The sequence below is a fragment of the Sinocyclocheilus rhinocerous genome, unplaced genomic scaffold (assembly GCF_001515625.1).
Source record: "Sinocyclocheilus rhinocerous isolate Xijiao unplaced genomic scaffold, SAMN03320098_v1.1 scaffold8, whole genome shotgun sequence".
NCBI classification, from domain to species: Eukaryota; Metazoa; Chordata; class Actinopteri; order Cypriniformes; family Cyprinidae; genus Sinocyclocheilus; species Sinocyclocheilus rhinocerous.
In genome coordinates, this window is record NW_015666800.1 from 1,248,391 (window position 1) to 1,267,204 (window position 18,814).

General features: G+C 36.6%; 1 protein-coding gene and 1 pseudogene across 1 annotated transcript; one reads left to right on the top strand and one right to left on the bottom strand.

The window, feature by feature from the left end:
• Nucleotides 1–5,783: 5,783 nt before the first annotated feature.
• Nucleotides 5,784–9,811, bottom strand: LOC107733080 (protein-lysine N-methyltransferase mettl10-like; annotated as a pseudogene).
• A 5,769-nt stretch (nt 9,812–15,580) lies between these two features.
• On the top strand, nt 15,581–18,545 carry LOC107733081 (BRISC complex subunit Abro1-like). The gene is made up of 5 exons (XM_016544576.1): nt 15,581–15,591; nt 16,116–16,235; nt 16,749–16,833; nt 17,504–17,621; nt 17,710–18,545. The coding sequence occupies exons 1-5, from the start codon at nt 15,581–15,583 to the stop codon at nt 18,162–18,164; spliced, it is 789 nt and encodes a 262-aa protein (XP_016400062.1). The 3' UTR covers nt 18,165–18,545.
• Nucleotides 18,546–18,814: the final 269 nt, after the last annotated feature.

Genomic DNA, 18,814 nt, shown 5'->3' on the forward strand with positions numbered 1-18,814 from the left:
ACACACACAGAGAGACATGCATATGTTATATTTTAAATCGAATATATTTTAGCTTTCTCAGTAGCCAGTTCTCTGGTAGTTACCATTCTCCGGATTACAGCTCTGCACATTCTAGGCTTCTCAACCAATTGTATGTGTCCTAGAATGCTTTTAAAACAGTGTTGAATGTGTTCCCACACTTCTTGGCTGCTTTTTCATATTCCATCTGTTCCATCCCATCCATTAAAAAATTAATAATAATAATACATGAGGTAATTTATATTCTGTCAAGTAGGCACAATTAATCTAAAACTTTTGACTTTCATTTAATCATAAACCATTACAAAATATTTGAAAATCCTGAGACATGAAGTGTGTATTCAAAGTTTTAGCTAGTAGACCCATGAAAAATGTTGGACAAATTAAATACATCTGGACAGTTTAGAAGGGTATAAACATAACACAATATCAAATGTGCAAACAAACAATGCTCTAACTTCACTTTCCTTTGTCATTTTCACAGTTGTTCATCGAACTAATCACAAGGTGATTTTTAGACTTGTGAAGTCAGTAAGTTCACACAGGTGTAGTTATGGGATTGCTCACCCAAAAATAAAATCTAAATCATCAACATGTTGTTCCAAAATTGTACAACTGTCTTTCTTATGTGGTAGGCCTACGTAAGAAGATATCATTGGTTTCCAGTGTCGTTCATACCCCAACATTCTCCTAAAATCTTTTGTGTGCCACAAAAGAAAGAAAGCCAAAAAAGTTTGCAGCGACATGTGGATGAGTAAATGACAGAATTTTCGTTTTTTTGGGTGAACTATGTCTTTAAGTGTGACTGCCTTTGTCAGTCCTTGGCACAGCCAAAAGTGCAAACGGTGAAAAATATGGACCAGTGTAGACAACTAGCGGGATGTCACCTGATGACATGTCTGAAGCATCTGTCCTGTCCAGAACGGTAATAGCACATCCGTCTGCACAGTCCCAGATGCAGACCACAGTGAGCTGTAGATGCTCCTTTAGCCTCTAGTTATCATATGGTAATTGTCTCTATGAACTCTGATTCATAGATAACTCATACTTGTGATCTGCCAAGGACTAGCAGCATAAGTCAAACCTTTCAGCACTGGCCAAGTACTTTCTATTTCAGCTTTATCGATTTTGTGGCAGTGGGTTACTGTAGAGCCATTGAGTTTATATGCCATATGTTGAATTTGAATGAACGGTTGGGTTTTTAAATCTCTTTTGGACCGAGTGGGGGTCAGACGTGCTACTTTTGACTGCTCATTCAATCTTACCCATCTCCATCTTTGCATGCATGTAATTTGGCACCTTCAAAGATCTTGGCTTGCAAAGTAGATAACAGACCAGTTCCTCCTTCAAATGGTTATCATTAAAGGGGTCATATGATGTTGCTAAAAAGAACATTATTTTGTGTATTTGGTGTAATGAAAGACATGGCGGCGACGGCAACAACAGTACTACAGCGAGAATAACTTTCTTTGCGTGAACATTTGGGCGGCGTTATGCAAATCTTCCCACATCATGACGAAGACATGTGGGGGCGTGTTAGAACGAGCCGTTTTAGGTAGGCGTGGTTGACTCTTAACTTTTATAAAGAATATCTCTTTGGATTTGAGACTTTAGTCTTTGCAACTTTACAGATCTTCTTTATGCACCAAGAGCTTGTAACACTCCATTGAAATTGAAATCGCATCATATGACCCCTTTAACCATGTCATATACATAGTGCTGGGCAAACTACTAATAAGCTAAACTGAAAGCTACAGCACACTTCAGAAAAAAAGAAATAAAAGCTGTTCAAGCTACTTCACTAAAAAAGTGAAAATAAATAATGTACATACAATATACATTGCTCGCTGTGTGTGTAATGAAGGGAGTCTTTACCTGTAGTGAGGCGTTCATAAGCTGCAGGTGGACGTGTTGAACTAAGTGCTTCTTGATGGCTAACAAACGATTATGATAGGGTGTATTTTCATCTTTCTTTCAAATGATTGCAGGAAATTATCCACTTCATCCAGTTCTCTTTTTGCTCACTCTATTATAAAGTATCCAATTTTAATGAGTGAGATACCGCTCTAAACGGCATGGGTGAGCTGAATGATTCAAAATCATTAACCGATTCAGCTTTGCTAACCCATGTGACCACGTGTTCATTGAATAGAAAAGAGTGATTCATTAGCGATTCGTTGAAGAAGAAAATTACTCAAGAGTAATTCATTCGCAAATTGAGTGTTGCTAGAATTCTAAACAGCTGTAGAATAGATCATTAAACCGTTATGCTGCCTCAAAAGTCTGTCCGAAATCAGTACCTTTATGCGCAAACGCTGCTTGCAAGTCATTGCCTGATAAGGCAGCGAGGCATCAAGTCAGCTGCCTAAGATTTCAGATGCAGCCACTGAATGCTGAGTCAAAAAAAAGTGATGGGGACAAAAGGTGTGATTTCAGAAGTGGTGAGAATTGCGCCACCAGTTAAATTAGATTGGGATGTCCAATCCTGCTCCTGGAGAGCTAACATCCTGCAGAGTTTAGTTCCTACCAGCTCCAACACACACATGCCTTGAAGTTTCAAAGATGAACAAACTATGAATCCATCTAGTCGGTGGATATAAAACATATTTAATCTTCACTACAAGGCAAAAGCTAGGCTATTGCTTAAATCCCAGAGGGGTTCTGCTATAGGCCCCTAATGGCAGATTGACCTGGCAGTTATTTTAAAGCAGCACTATGTAACTTTTGGCGCTCTAGCGGTTAAAGCCGTCAACATTTCAGGTCACCTTTTCAGGATCAACCCAGTTAAATGTAGTTTAACCTATACTATAATAAAATATAATTTAATTATAATACAATATAATTTTATTATGATGGATGAAGAAATAGAAATCTTCAGAGGGCAATAATTACTTATTTTTAAAAATATTTAAAAAGATCAAGTCATATTAATTTCCCTTTTCCACAATTTTAGTGTCCCAATTTTACTGCAGTTCGTCTATATGAACAATGACCTGGCCCTGACAGCATCTACACAGGCCCTAATCTCAAAGAATTTCATCAATGAGTTCCCATCAATCGCTATGAGGAGACCGAGCAGGTGCTACATCTCACTGCATGTTCTGTCTTCGCCCGCTCCATCTTTTACCAGAACTCTCCACCTCCTCTTTGAACAAAGGTGATGTATTTTAGTCCGACCATTAGTCTGTGCTCAACCTGCTGGGGCCCATTCCTGCATGACGAGAGAAGAACTGAGTTTAAGATGTTACAGAAGAGCCTCCAGCCCAGTTCTGTCTCCTTTATTCCATCTCTGTGAATTTACATCTGCTGAAGAACCCTGGAGAGTGCTAAACTAGTGACAGAATAAAGCAAACTTTCAGTATATAAAATATATCCTGCCTGTATTTAGCCGACTAGGGAGAAGGCAAACTTAATTCAATTAAACACAATGGATACATTTTTCTTCATTAGAGAAGCCTGCTTGGATGTTGAATTAAAGGCTTAACACTCTAATTTCAGTTAGTGTCCTAATGGTCAAAAGTCATGAACAGTCAAGAGTTTTATATTAAAAAGCACTGAGTGGGCTTTTCACACCAGCATTCATTATTGCAACCTGTTGAATGATCATCACCTGGAAATGGAAATTGATTTTTCTTTTTTTTTGTAATGGATTTGACTGGAAAGTTTAAAACTGAATTTCCTGATAGCAAAGAATACATTTAGATCATAAGATCACAATATCACACGAGCAAGAGAGCTCTGAGTATCCGCATGTTCGTGATTCAAAAAAACAAAATTGCATCACTTTTCTCTTCGACACAATAATGCAAATAAGTTACCTTGTGTATTTTTGTGATCCTCTAATGGAAATAGTTCCAAACATATTCAAAACAGAATCAACCATGGTTTATATGAACGTACGTGTGTGTGTGTGTGTGTGTGGTGTGTGGTGTGTGTGTGTGTTCATTTATAGCAAGTGCCACAGAAGTCCCCAAGTTTGATACCATTCTGATGAAGTTAAAAATATTTAAAAATGGAAAAAGACTAAAATTTTTCAGTCTAAAATGCCAAGTTAACTTACATGGCTATTATTGTTTTCACATGCATCCGTTTACCTAATACATGTTTGTCTATGAAAACAAAAGACTATTAGGCATTAAAGTTTATTAGCCAATGATGACATAACAATGATCATCTGCCAACAGAGTAGTAGATCCTGTAAAGTCCTTATAGTGCTCCAAACAAGAGTCTGACTGCTCTCAGCCAGCATGCAAGCTCCTAACCAGCTCAAGGTCACTGCGTGTTTGAGTGGCCATGGTACAGTTGATCCAATGCTGCAGACTTCACAGCTGATTTCCACATTTATGTACACTGGCTACCTATCGATCTCATACACTATTAATTCACTATTCAACATCTCTGCTTCAATAAGAGCTGTCTGGATACTCTGTCTGCTCAGATTCTTACTGACAAGAAATGCTGATGCACAAAAAAAGGTGAATTTTTTGCACCCTCAATCCATTTATTTAATTTAAACTTCTGTTTTCGTCTCTGGAAGGTGCCAAGGGAGATTTAAATTCAGGTCTTTGTTTTTCATTTCATTCTCTGGCTAGGGGACGGGGTAATAACCAGAGAGGTATGGGGGATTTCTCTCACTTTAAAGCACCACAGCATCATGGCCCAAAGCCAGTGTTTTATTGCTCTTTCACTGTTGCCGTGGTAGCAGTTGTGTCCTGGAAGCTCAATCATTTTCTTATCAGGTGCAGCTGTCAGACTTTTTCTTAAAAATGACCAAGAGAAAGGGAAATATCCCCAAGAAAGAGAGAGGTAACAGAGACTGTATGGACGCTATTTCTGAGGTGTCAATAGTGTGACACAGAATTTAGCGAGAGACATTTGTTCATGTTCAGCCGTTTCAATGGGAGACACAGACACACATTCACATTGGTGCAAGAACTTCGCAAGAGTGCTTGAAAGCTTCGGGGTAAAGCTCTGGTGCATGAAAACTGTTAGGCAAAAAAGCTCAATTACTGGATGTTTAGTAAATGGATAAACAAATTATGTTGCACAAATAAAGGGGCTTTTTGATAATATTGTTTTTTTTAGTTAAATTGATTTTATAATTTGGTATTAAATTGGCTTTTACAGGGCCGCCTGAAAACTTGGCATTGAAAACAAGCAATTAAATGGCAATGTAAATGTTATTTAACAAATTCCACCGCACTTAACAACAGCTGGCATTGTCATTACATTCAGTTCCATTGTATGGCCTCAATAGTTTTATTATACATTAAAAATGTATTGCTCAAATCTCTAACTACATGCAAAGACAAAAAATTACTTTAAATATATAAAAAAATATTTAAGAAAAAATGTATTACTCAAATATCAGTCAAGGTCTACAAAGAAAAAAAATACTTTTAAAAAATCATTGCACTAATCTTCAGACAAAACCCTACATAGAAAGACAAAAAAATAACTTAACCCAACAGTGTACACAATTAACTACTCCATATTTGTACCTTAGTACATTAGACATCAACTTTATAAGAACTGTGTAAAAATGGACATAACGTTAAGATTAAATGTAGCTCAATACTGCCCTCATGTGCTCCTCTCCGAACACTACACCAGGTTACATGTAACAGGCAAATCGATAAAAATTAAATTTCTTTGATTACCTCAACATTAAAAAAAAAACAAGTTCAATATTTTCCAAAATAGTTTATTAGAAAAGTACATAACTGATATTGCAAAAAACAGAAAGTTTTACAAAAACTTGAGGATTAGTCAATCTTTTTAAATACCAAAGCTGTCACACTGTTACCCGTCACACCACCAAACTGGAAACGGGGGGTGGGCAGCTCTCGTACCAACTCAAACCCTGCAGGAAACACAACTATGTTACAATCATTACAGTATTTGAAACATTATTAGTTTAAGAAATATGCCAATATGTTAAGGTACCAGCTCTGAAGATCTGCAGCAGCTGCTCTTTGGTCCAGTTGCAGGAGGTGATGATGAAGAAGCCGCCTGGTTGCACTACAGTTTTTAAAGAGTTCACATAGCACTTTTTTGCCTCCTCTCTGTCCTCTGGGCTCAAACTAATGGCATCAAATGTGCCTTTATCTATACATGCATCAAAACCCTTCAATTCTGCGCTGGGGTTCAGGAAATCCGCCACTTGGAGTCACATGTAAAACACAAAGACAAATAAAAATTCCCTTTTATTCTGTGTTCTTTTTAAATGTGCAATGAATTTATTTACTTAATTTACGTATGTTAAAAACCAATCATTTCCATTACCTGAATTTTAACATTTTGAAGCCTTCCTCTTCCAGAATATTTACGGTGAGCTCTACAGCAGCCTTGGAGTAGTCAATTCCAGTGAGGTTTGAAAAACCATGCTTGGCCTTTAGGGATCATTTATGTGATTATTATTTATGCTTATTTACATCATCCGGGTTTCTGCACGTTTTATGAAGGTAAAGACTTTTTAAGACTTAACAAAATTTTAAAACCTTTTTAAGATCAAGTAAAGAAAATTTGAGTATTACATTGAATAAACTATAACATAATACTTCAGTATGGTAATAATAATAATAATGTAAATGTCTTGAACAAGCAATGCTTCAAAGTATGAAAATACAACTTTATGAAAATTTTTATTAGCATTTTAGTTTTTTTTCCAGAGCAGATCTCTAAAGACTCCTAAATCAAGATACATTTACTTAAACTTTAAGTCTTTTTACATCAAAATTCTTGTTTTATAAGAAATTGATGTTCGTGTTTAAAACAGGAACACATATTAGCCAAGTTGAAAAATCAACTTAATTCAAAGGGAGTCATGCCCTCCTGACAGAGGATTGTTCTTGTTTTAAACATAAATTCACTTAATTTTGTTACATTTCTCAGAAAACAAGACTGCATATGTTCAATTTGCATCTCAAGTAAATGCATCTTGATTTAATAATGTTTAGATATTTACAAAATTATGCATATATTTATTTACATGCATGTATGTATGTGTACATATATATATATATATATATATTGCAGTGAATTAAACATTTAATGACTTATGAATTTAAGATTTTCTGCTCAAATGTAAAATCTTTTTAGGCTTTAATTTGTGTAAGGTCGAAGACCTGCAGAAACCCTGATTATTGTGATTTTAAAAAGTATTTAAATTAACAGAATGATTGAATATAACTAAATGCAGACACAGACTGAACTTTGACGTGCCAGTTCCACAAGGAACATCCCATTTCCAGTTCCAATATCAAGTATGGCCGAATTTTTCAGTTAGATTTTGTGCTTCCATCCATCTGATCACTCTGTCCATGCTTTCCTCACCAAACCTAAAAGGTTGACCAAATTGCAGAACACAACTAATATACACCAGAAGATGGTGCTGGTTCTACGGTGACGCATTGCTGCCACACACATATTATTTTTTCCACTCAATTATGTCGTAATAACGAGATGTTATGTCGTTTTAACGACATCTTTTCTCGTAATAACGACATATTTTCTCGTTAAAACGACATCTTTTCTCGTAATAACGACATATTTTCTCGTTAAAACGACATCTTTTCTCGTAATAACGACATATTTTCTCGTTAAAACGACATCTTTTCTCGTAATAACGACATATTTTCTCGTTAAAACGACATCTTTTCTCGTAATAACGACATATTTTCTCGTTAAAACGACATCTTTTCTCGTAATAACGAGATGTTTTCCCGTTATTATAGATATATGGTACATTATGTGAGCGAGCTAAGCGACTGTCCGCGCTGCTGTCGCCACAGTCTGACATAAACCAGGATCTGCACGCTGCTGAAATTATTGAAATGCACCGTTTTAAATGTATTTTAATGGAATGGTTTTAATTGTAGCGGCATGTTTATTAGGATTAATCTCCAATCTGTCTACAATATAGTGCTATCCAATAACTGCACTCAGACCCATATTATACGTATAAATATAATACAATATAATATAACATAACATAATATAATAATAGTTATTATATCCAAGTTCTCTGGAACGCAGCATTAGGTTAACATTTCAATACCTGAGTGAAAAAAAAAATGTGTGTGGCAGCAATGCGTCACCGTATGGTTCAGATTCAATCATATCCTTCCAAAACAGACTAGTACTGAGACACTGTACGGCAAATGAAGCCTCATGAAGCACTGAGGCTTTCCTCTGACCGTTTCGGGGAAAGATTTAAAGCTTCGAGCGTGTCAAAAACAGCGCCATCTCGTGGTTAATAAGAAATATAGCAGCCAAAAGCCTGTGAAAGACGCTCCGTCGGACAAAGCAGCGACCACAAATTCCATCAACTCATGTTACGAGCACAAATAAAAGCCTAACAGTGTGTGTGTGTGTGTGTGTGTGTTTCTGATCAATTCATTTACCTATTAAACTCCTGGTTTATGTCAGACTGTGGCGACAGCAGCGCGGACAGTCGCTTAGCTCGCTCACATAATGTACCATATATCTATAATAACGGAAAACATCTCGTTATTACGAGAAAAGATGTCGTTTTAACGAGAAAACATCTCGTTATTACGAGAAAAGATGTCGTTTTAACGAGAAAACATCTCGTTATTACGAGAAAAGATGTCGTTATTACGACATACCTGAGTGAAAAAAAAAATGTGTGTGGCAGCAATGCGTCACCGTATGGTTCAGATTCAATCATATCCTTCCAAAACAGACTAGTACTGAGACACTGTACGGCAAATGAAGCCTCATGAAGCACTGAGGCTTTCCTCTGACCGTTTCGGGGAAAGATTTAAAGCTTCGAGCGTGTCAAAAACAGCGCCATCTCGTGGTTAATAAGAAATATAGCAGCCAAAAGCCTGTGAAAGACGCTCCGTCGGACAAAGCAGCGACCACAAATTCCATCAACTCATGTTACGAGCACAAATAAAAGCCTAACAGTGTGTGTGTGTGTGTGTGTGTGTTGAATTTCTCTCTCTGATAAAATAATTTACCCATTAAACTGTGGCATTAAATGCCAGTACGAAAATAATATGATGTAATAGAAGAATTCACAGATATATGAACTACATATGGCAAATATTTTATTTTTTCATATTACTTGTATGTCTGGGTATCTAATTGAGTAAGTCTGAATGAAAACTTACGTAAAAGTAAGATCTGGGAGCTCGAAGATTCCGACAAGCGCACGTGATTGGACAGAAAGTGAGTTCTGATCACGTTGATCACGTGATTCTCTGAAAACAGAGCTTCGTGAGAAATTGCGCTGCGTACTCGATACGCGCTTTTACGCTTCAGTGTCATATGTAACATCACTAGTGTTTATTTGAAGAAGAAAATCAATATGAAAGAGCATTCATAAACAAGCACAAGACACAAAACTGCAAAATTACCATATTTCTCCCACATCACCAATAAGTCTGCAGCTCTCACCTTATTTTCCATGGCAACAATGGTGCCGCCATTGCGTTCGTTTTGTCATCTTACTTCCGGCTGAGAGGGACGTACCTAAGATAGTGGCTAGATAACAGAACGCAAATATGTCAAGTATTATATGCTCAGTTAGGGGCTGCCATAACAGTTGGATTAAGAGAAGAGAACAATTGCACCAACATTGTTACGAACACAATGTGAAGCGGTCGGAGTGTTGTGGTGCACTTTACAACCTAACCTGAGGCAATGGCTGAAGGCGCTAAATTTGAAGCGCCCACCCAAGCGCCCTTATGTGTGTTCGTACCATTTCATGGACGGGAAGCCGACTGACGAACAGCCTTACCCCGAGAAATGGCTCGGCTACGACGATGTTCCGGTAAAGAAGTCACGCCGGGTGCTGAAAAGGTTGTCAGATTCAGGTAAACTAAGCCGTGGCATCATTATGATGGTATGAAGAGATGGGTAAGATCAGTAACGAGCTGTTAACAAAGTACAACTTATTTTGCATGATTACCATTGGCCACCTATTTATTTCATATTTACGATAGTACAAGATATTATGGTACGCAACTACAGTTCAAAATCACAACTCAATCTGAAGCCACCTACATCTGATATGGGAACACAATGCATTGAGCCGGTGCCATTGTACATAACTCTGCTGAGAAAAAACAACCTTTGTCAGCTATACACAGGGTTGACATTGGATGCATTTCATTCAGTTGCCGAGAACCTTACCAGGTCCAGTACATACACCAACAGCTTCCAGTTACACACTTGGGATCAGCTCCTGATGACTCTGATGAAGCTGCGTCTTAATTTATTGCAGGGTGATCTTGCTGAAAGGTTTGGTGTTTCTCAGTCCATTGTAAGCAAGGTGATTTCATGTTGGATTGACATCATGGAGGAGAACATGAGGGATTACATACCATGGCTTCCCAGGGAGACAATCCAGGCAACAATGCCTCCAAGAACAATTACCAAATACAACATGTGTGATCGACTGTTCAGAGACACCCCTTCAAAAGCCACGCAACCAGATATTATCATGAATAATAAATAATAATGATGTGTGTGATAGTCTTACCTTCCATAATATCGAGGCTGTGTGGCTACACGACCTTCCCAAACCAGCGATGCACGAGCATCCAGTAGTCTCCACCGATCCCTGCTTACTAACCAGCACCCACGCCGAGTGGTTTGGACTGCTCGACTGGCTGGGGTGCACATTTGCTTTTAAAAAGACGAAATCACCCTCGCTGTGTAACAGTACACGACCCACTTTCCTCAGTTTAGCGGAAGTCGGATGACAAAATGCGGAAGAGCGAAGTATTAAAAGTGGGCGGGGCGGAATAAGTATGGTAATAATAATAATAATGTAAATGTCTTGAACAAGCAATGCTTCAAAGTATGAAAATACAACTTATGAAAATTTTTATTAGCATTTTATTGTTTTTTTCCCCCTTTTTTTTCCCATAGCAAATCTCTAAAGACTCCTAAATCAAGATACATTTACTTAAACTTTAAGTCTTTTTACATCAAAATTCTTGTTTTATAAGAAATTGATGTTCGTGTTTAAAACAGGAACACATATTAGCCAAGTTGAAAAATCAACTTAATTCAAAGGGAGTCATGCCCTCCTGACAGAGGATTGTTCTTGTTTTAAACATAAATTCACTTAATTTTGTTACATTTCTCAGAAAACAAGACTGCATATGTTCAATTTGCATCTCAAGTAAATGCATCTTGATTTAATAATGTTTAGATATTTACACAGAAATAAAAACAAAATTATGCATATATTTATTTACATGCATGTATGTATGTGTACATATATATATATATATATATATTTACTGCTGTTTTACAATTATCATTCCACCATGGTACTAATTTCCTTTTTTTTATACCTTTACTTTTAGGTATAGTTTCTATTGCTGCTGCTAATATTCCTTGCTTTATTTCATTATTTAATAACTCTATATCTGTATTATTATCAATTTGACTTAAATATTTATCACTTTCTGCTTGAAACTTTTCCCAATCAGCTTTCTCAAACACCCAATTTCCTCCTCTTCCATCTACTTTTTCCACTACAGAGATGTTGACTTTACATATAACCGGATAATGATCACTCCCTATAGTCCCATCTTTATATACTCTCCAATTACAAACTGATGCCAAATGATTTGATACCAAAGTAAGATCAAGTACTGATTCCTTTCCTGTCCTAATATCAATCCGAGTCTTATTTCCATCATTTAGACACACTAATTTCCTTTCTTCCAATAACTCTTCTAACACTAAATCATTATTATCAGTTTTTCCACATTTCATTCGTCCAGTCGAACGTTTAATAAATAAATAAATATTTTTAGGGTGAGCATCTTTTACCTCAGCAGAGGGTTTGTTTATTCATGGGCAGGCTGATGTACAGTGCGTGCGCAAAGGATTGTGGGCTCGGCGCGTATGTTTCCATCATGGCGGCATCAATTTCGGGATACACTTTTAGTTCTGTGTGTTATCACAGTGCCAACAGCAGTTCCGACCATGTAAGTACTCTGTCATCTGACTTTGAGGGTAAATGTTTAAGAGCACGATCGCACAGCGAAACAACAAACAGTTTATTCCATCAAATCAGAATTAATTCATTTCCCGGTGTCATCTTCCTGGTGTGGCTTCAGCCTGGCTGACAGCTAGCAAACCTACAAGCCGAAAGATTTTACAAGCTTGTCAGAAAGTGTCACTGCCGTTTATTCACTGTATGATTGCTCGCTGTCATAAATGGACACCGCCCAGTAGCGATTGGTGAATTAAATCTCGTCGATGTCGTCTTATAGGTGTCAAGATTAAGGCTAAATTGTTTGTCAGCAACAACTGTCAAATGCAAACTTGAATGTCTAACAGACATTAAATGAAGTGTTCACAAATTGCTTAACATTTTCTAGCCCCTTTTGCTCTTTGTGTCATTCCCTTTAGTGTAGTAGTTGAGGCATTAGGAAGTAGGAGATCTGCCATTGACCCTGCAGGCTTCGCATAGTTGTTTTGAGCTGGTTAGTCTGGTGTTATGCTTAACCTGTTTTCATTCAGTCAAAGATTTGACAGTTTTTACTGTTTTTCCTTATTGAATATCTAAATGGCAACCATTCTAATTTTGATTGGAGCTTGTCTATGGGATAGATTGTCAATTTACATGGTGTTATTATGTGGGCTTTTGATACTAAACCACCTTTGTAACGTAATTTTATTTTAATTGGAAAAAATAATCTGCATTTTCAGTGTGATCTCAAACTGAACAAGTAAATAACCAGGGAAGTTGTGTTGTGTTCCTGGAGAACAGTGTTTCTGTTGTTCTCTCATTGCAGCAGTGTTTGGGAAATTTCAGTTTTTCAGACCTCCTTGTATAAACTTGTCTATTTTGTAACATATTCATTGCATGAATTCTGGGTACATTCACCTAATATGGTACATTTTGGCATCCCATGACCATTAGAGGTACAGATTAGGTTTTGTATATTGCTTTTTAAACGTATCAAATATCTGTATTCCCCTTAAAATGGCATTTGGCCTGTTACTGTAGGGGACAAAATATTATATATATATATATTATTAGTTTGTCAATAACTAAAAACTAAAACCTAGTTACAGACTAGCAAGCCCTGGCTAATTGACAGCTTATAGGCTTATATGATAAAGCTGAAATGCTGTTTTAAATAAGCAAATAAATAAATGTGTTTGTACTTTTAGGTTGTTTTCAACATTTGTATTTTTAATGTTTATTTTTATTTCGTGTTTATTGCTAAGAAATTGCTAAATCATAAAAGGGTTTTAAACTATATGAAGACATCCCAAATTTTGTGTAATAATAATAGTAATTATTACTTCATTTTAAAACAGTTGCAGGCCTCCTCAAGTATCCTGTTTGTTGAAAGTGTCTATTAACTTGCTGTCATAATAACATTCTATCTTATGCTGGGTACACACCACAAGATAATCGGGCTGATTTGGGGATTTCTCCCCTTCCGACAATCCTAGGTAATGTCCCGATTATCTTGGTGGTTCTAAAGATTATCTTATCAGAAATCCTGATGTGTGGGGGGAACATCACGGCACACCACACACTATAGGAGCAAAACGGTTAAATCTAGGATTTTTTGTCCTCATGTTTGTGGTCTCTCACATTTTGAAGATCTTATAAGATTTAAAAAATCTTTTAGTGTGTACCCAGCATTAACTACACTGTCTTTGCCATTGAAATGCCATTTTATGTTTCTTTTAGGAGGGCTTCCTGCTGGGAGAAGTGAGACAGGAGGAGACTTTAAGCATCAGTGACTCACACATCGGTAGCTCAGAATTCCTCAATGTAATAGGTAAATCCATGGTTGATTATTTTTTACCGTCCTAAAGCTACAGACAAAAGTTAGAGTTTTTATTTAATGACCATTTTAGTTTGGTAAACTTTATCATGCATTGCCAAAACATGAAGGCTCAAATCACAGACGTGATACGTTTCATAGTGAGGACGTGACGACCTTCCTGTGCGAGCAGAGGGACTTTATCAGTTCAAGATATGGTTTGATGTAATCTGTTCAGTCTCAACTATTCAAAGTAGGGCTGCACGATTATGACAAAAATCATAATTATTTATTATTCCCTTGAAATTGTAATTGCGATTATTAATTACGATTATCACAATTTACATTGAATGATGTTTATACCATTGTTTGATGCAACTGCATGCCGAATTTTTATACTGTTTTTTGAAAGTAATAGTTACATTATAATATTACTGTCTCTGAATTGTAATGCGTTACACTACATTTGAGTTACTTTTGAGTTACTTTCACTTTCAAGCACAAACCGCAATTACATTCAGAAATCATAGCGGTAAATAAAGCGGAATGTTATAAGCCCTAATGTACAAATAATAAATACAACAGCTAGCCTATAGGCCATTTTAGTTCTCCTCACTCCACAACAAATCCTCTAAATTTAACGGTATTCAGAACAAAACGAATGAAAAATAAGTTGCTAAACAAGTCAAATCAAATTAATTTAACGCGAAACTGAAATCAAACGCGTTAGTTCTCACGCAGCCTACCTCTCTCATTCGGCACGAATCCAAATGTTTCCATATTCACGATGTATTTGATTGCTAAACTATCATTTATTATGTAAACCAGGCTTTGTACTTAACGCGGATTGTACTACGGACTATTTTAATTAACGAGTGTATATGTTTGGTTGACTGTATATTATTCTGATAATGAACAGGCTGCAACATTTGCAATGCTGTATTGTGTGTGCGTGAGGCGCCTTCGAGATCGAACAGCGGAAAATACTCCGTAATTTTTGATCATACAGATCATTCAAAACTGCAATGTGTTGACTTTTATTTTAGGATGCGCTTTCTGTCGTCTCGGTTTCCTTTCCGTGAACTTGTTTGTAGAGCGCCGCGCCACACAAAAATGAACCAAACTCCGCAGCATATACACTCAGTCTTTTCCTTTCGTTTTGTAAAGTCAAATATATTTAGCGTATTCATTCATTTTATATAAACTTCATTTCTGTTGCTTGTCCGCTGCATTCTTTCTCTCCTCCGACCCTGCAGCTCTCACGGTTAGTGTTTGTGGCACAAAGTAACTGTAATTTTGTTACTTTTGTAACGCGTTACTCCCAGCACTGTCAGTCACAGCCAGTGTTGTGGAGTAACTAGTTACATGTAACTGAATTACGTAATTTAATTACAAAATAAATGTAACTGTAATCAGTTACAGTTACTGAGAAAAATGTGTAATTAAATTACAGTTACAGATTACAATGGGGGTTTCATCTGAATTTTTTTCACACACATACAGATTTAATTGATTTCTTTCATAAATTGCAGTGACTGCCCTAAAATATGATACACCAATATTTCAAGAATTTAGGACACATGCTTATTCGATAGCTGTTTTATTTCCTATTTGGGTTTATGTATATGCTTAATTATTTTTAATATTTACTGTTTTGTTTTTTTCGACAGCATTGTTAGATTCCAGTATTTCCTGTGATAGTTATGCAAAGATTTGAAAAACAGTATCATAGCTACTAAACTATTTCTTGTTATGGTTTTAAATCTGTATTTAACCTCAGAATGATCTTAAAGTAAGTTCTGATTTTGTGGTTGCTGTGCTTTAAAATCAAATTTTACTTGAATCTTAATTCAAGTGATGAAAGATTTTAAAAGTCTGACAGTAATCAGTTGAATACTACTGTAAGGTCAACCCTGCCTGGTTTACATGTTTGAAAATTATTAACAGTTGAAAACATTAGAAATTTAGAAAAGTAATCAAATGTTATCAGTTACATTAATGTAATTAAAAATATTTATACTACTTAATACATTTTAAATAGGGTAACTTGTAATCTGTAACCTATTACATTTCCAAAGTAACCTTCCCAACACAAAAGTATGTACATGCTGGTTAATACATACTTATGGGAAAATGTAATCCTGTTGGGTACAAGTTCTCAAAATATGATAAAATCATGATTCTGTTAACTGTTTAGAGACTTGTCTCTCATATTGTTATTTCATAATACCATGCATAATGTTTGCAAATGGTGTGATGTAGCTGAGACCGTGTTTATGAGCATTTCTGTTGCAATTTGGATCTTTATCTCAGCAGGTATAATCAGAGGATATCTCTAAGCATCCCAAACCTGGGCAACACCAGTCAACAGGAATATAAAGTCTCATCTGTGCCGAACATCTCCAAGAACTACGCAAGTGTCATTAAAGAACATGGGTGAGGCAACCTGACTGCAATGTTCAATATTCCTCTTTAGCCGTGTCACAAATTGTAGATACAGCAAATTATTTTGTTATTTTGTTTTTACACTACCATTAAAAAATGTTCACCAAGGCCGCATTTATTTGATCAAAAATGCATCAAAACAGTAATATTGTGAAATATTATTAGAATTTAAAACTATTCAATTTGAATATATTTTAAAATGTAATTCATGCATGTGATTGCAAAGCTGAATTTTCAGCATCATTACTCCAGTCTTCAGTGTCACATGATCCTTCAGAAATTATTCTAATACACTGATTTGGTGCTCAAGAAACATTTCTTAATAATATCAATGTTAATAACAGTTAAGCTGCTCGATATTTTTTGTAGAAACCATGATACAGTTTTGCACGGCATGTAAAACAAAAAAGTCTGACTTTTGCTGCAGTAAATACTTGAATAAGTGTTTATTTATTTATTTTTAATAATAATATTTTTGTTATTGTTTTTTTTTTTAATTTATAGGACCGAGTTCTTTGATAAGGATGGGGTGATGAAAGACATTCGAGCTATTTTTCAAGTATACAGTGCCCTTCAAGAAAGAGTGCAGGTGAGTTACACTCTTATAATGTTTTTGAACTTTCAGATAACTTCAGGAGATGTTGGTTAAAATACACCACAATTTGCTAACATGTAATAACATTTAAATGTTTTAAATAAATAATGCTGAGAATGTGCTATCTATGAATTTTAAGGATTCACGATACTGGATTTTGCCGATATGTGATGTTCTGATATTTTTCAACTCATTTTGGCCGATAGCCAATACCGATATTCATTTCCTTTTATTTGGAAACATCACCAAGTCTCTCCTGTGCAGATATTATAAACAAATTATTTTTAATTTTGGTTAGTTTTAAGCAAAAACTTACTTGTTAGAACTAAATAAACATTATTAAAGCTATTTTTATAAATACATTGAAAGCTTTGAAAATAACTATAATAAAATCAATCACTGCTGAGTTTTGTTTTGTTTTTTTCCGACAGATGCCGTTGTAACCTTATTATTTTATTTGTAGATTTAACATTTGTAGATGGTCTAAAGCAGAAGAGCTGTAAAAATTCTAAAAATCGCTAGCACACTCACATCACATGTGAGTTATTCATCTTTATTTAATATTGTGACGATGCCGATGTTTACATTTTAAGCCTTATCCGCCAATTCGGATGACGTTCCAATAATATCATGCATCCCTCATGAATTTTCTGTCATCCTGCAGGCGGTGTGTTGTGAAGTGGATCAAAGTGAACGAGTGAGAGAGAAAATCCAAGAAGAAGTGAACAAACTCAAAGAGGAAATCGCTCTCAGGAAACGTAACAGCGCTGAGGAAGAGAGAAGTATGTACTGATGACTCTGCGCATTTGATGCTTGTTTAACAAAAAAAGGAAACAATTTCCTTGAATATCTTCTCTATTTTCCTCACAGGACTTCAAGAGGCAGCCGCTGTCACGCTTCCCGATAACCCTGCCATTCCCGACTCCTCACACTCTTCGCTGACTCGAGTCATGCTCTCAGGTCCCTCGGTGGAGCCCAGTTTAGAGAGACCCGTGAACTCGTCATCTCCACCAATCTACAGCACCACACTGCTTCCAGATTCACCAAGCGCTATACTGCTGCCGCGGCCCCAAGCCGTAGGTTCGCCCGGCCACCCGTCTCCCAGTCTGGGCCTGGGCAACGGAGACGGTTCGAGCTCAGATTCCCTGAACCGTCAGGCCACCGGCCAGGAAGACCAGGAGGATGATGATGACGAGGACAGTAGCGAGTACGAAAATTTAGTTAGCGAGCAATTGCAACCACCTTCCTTAACGGAAACTGTTACATTAGGACGCCCGGCTACCCTGTGGCCCGACAGAGACGCCCACAGCCCGCCGGGCTTATAGTAGTTGAACAAACTAACGGGGATATTGACGAACGAACAGAACTAGGTGTGATCGTGAGGTCGGTGGTGTTCAGAACACAAACAAGCACTTGCCTTTTGTGAGTTATGACAATGCTGTCCTGTTGCACACATTTAACAGCTCTGTGCAGGGGACGAACTCTGAAGTGGAATGGAATGATATCCCCAACCATGTGGACAGACAAGGCCCCCTTTTCTTCGTTTTATGCTCTCCTCTCTGGTTTTGTTTGGGTGGAGAGGTGCATCCTGCTTCTCTCGGCGTCTGCTACTCACTGGAGTCATTCAGTTTTTGCACCATTCACCTCTTGCACTGTTTTGCCTTCTTTTGATCTGCATTTGAATAGAAAAGCAAAGGGAATGATGTCTTTTTTTTGCGGCCTTCAAACTCTGTGTGAGCTTATTCCATGACTTGTTCGTTGTCTAGCTTCATTTATCTGAATGAACAGAAAAAAAATCAGTTATAATAAGTGCTTAGGACTTCAGCTGACACTTGAACAGTTCTTGTTCTAGAAAATGTATTTTATTTTTGGTTTTATCAGTTATATTTGATTTGATTGAGTAATATAATGGTCTATTAATGAAAAAAAAAGATCATTTTTGGTCAACGATTATAAAAAGTTACTTTGATAAGTG

What these genes read in the sequence shown, in the direction of transcription:
- LOC107733081 (XM_016544576.1), top strand. An exon ending in AGTGTCATTAAAGAACATGG is followed by an intron (nt 16,236 to 16,748) that starts GTGAGGCAACCT and finishes TTTAATTTATAG; the next exon opens with GACCGAGTTCTTTGATAAGG. An exon ending in CCCTTCAAGAAAGAGTGCAG is followed by an intron (nt 16,834 to 17,503) that starts GTGAGTTACACT and finishes GTCATCCTGCAG; the next exon opens with GCGGTGTGTTGTGAAGTGGA.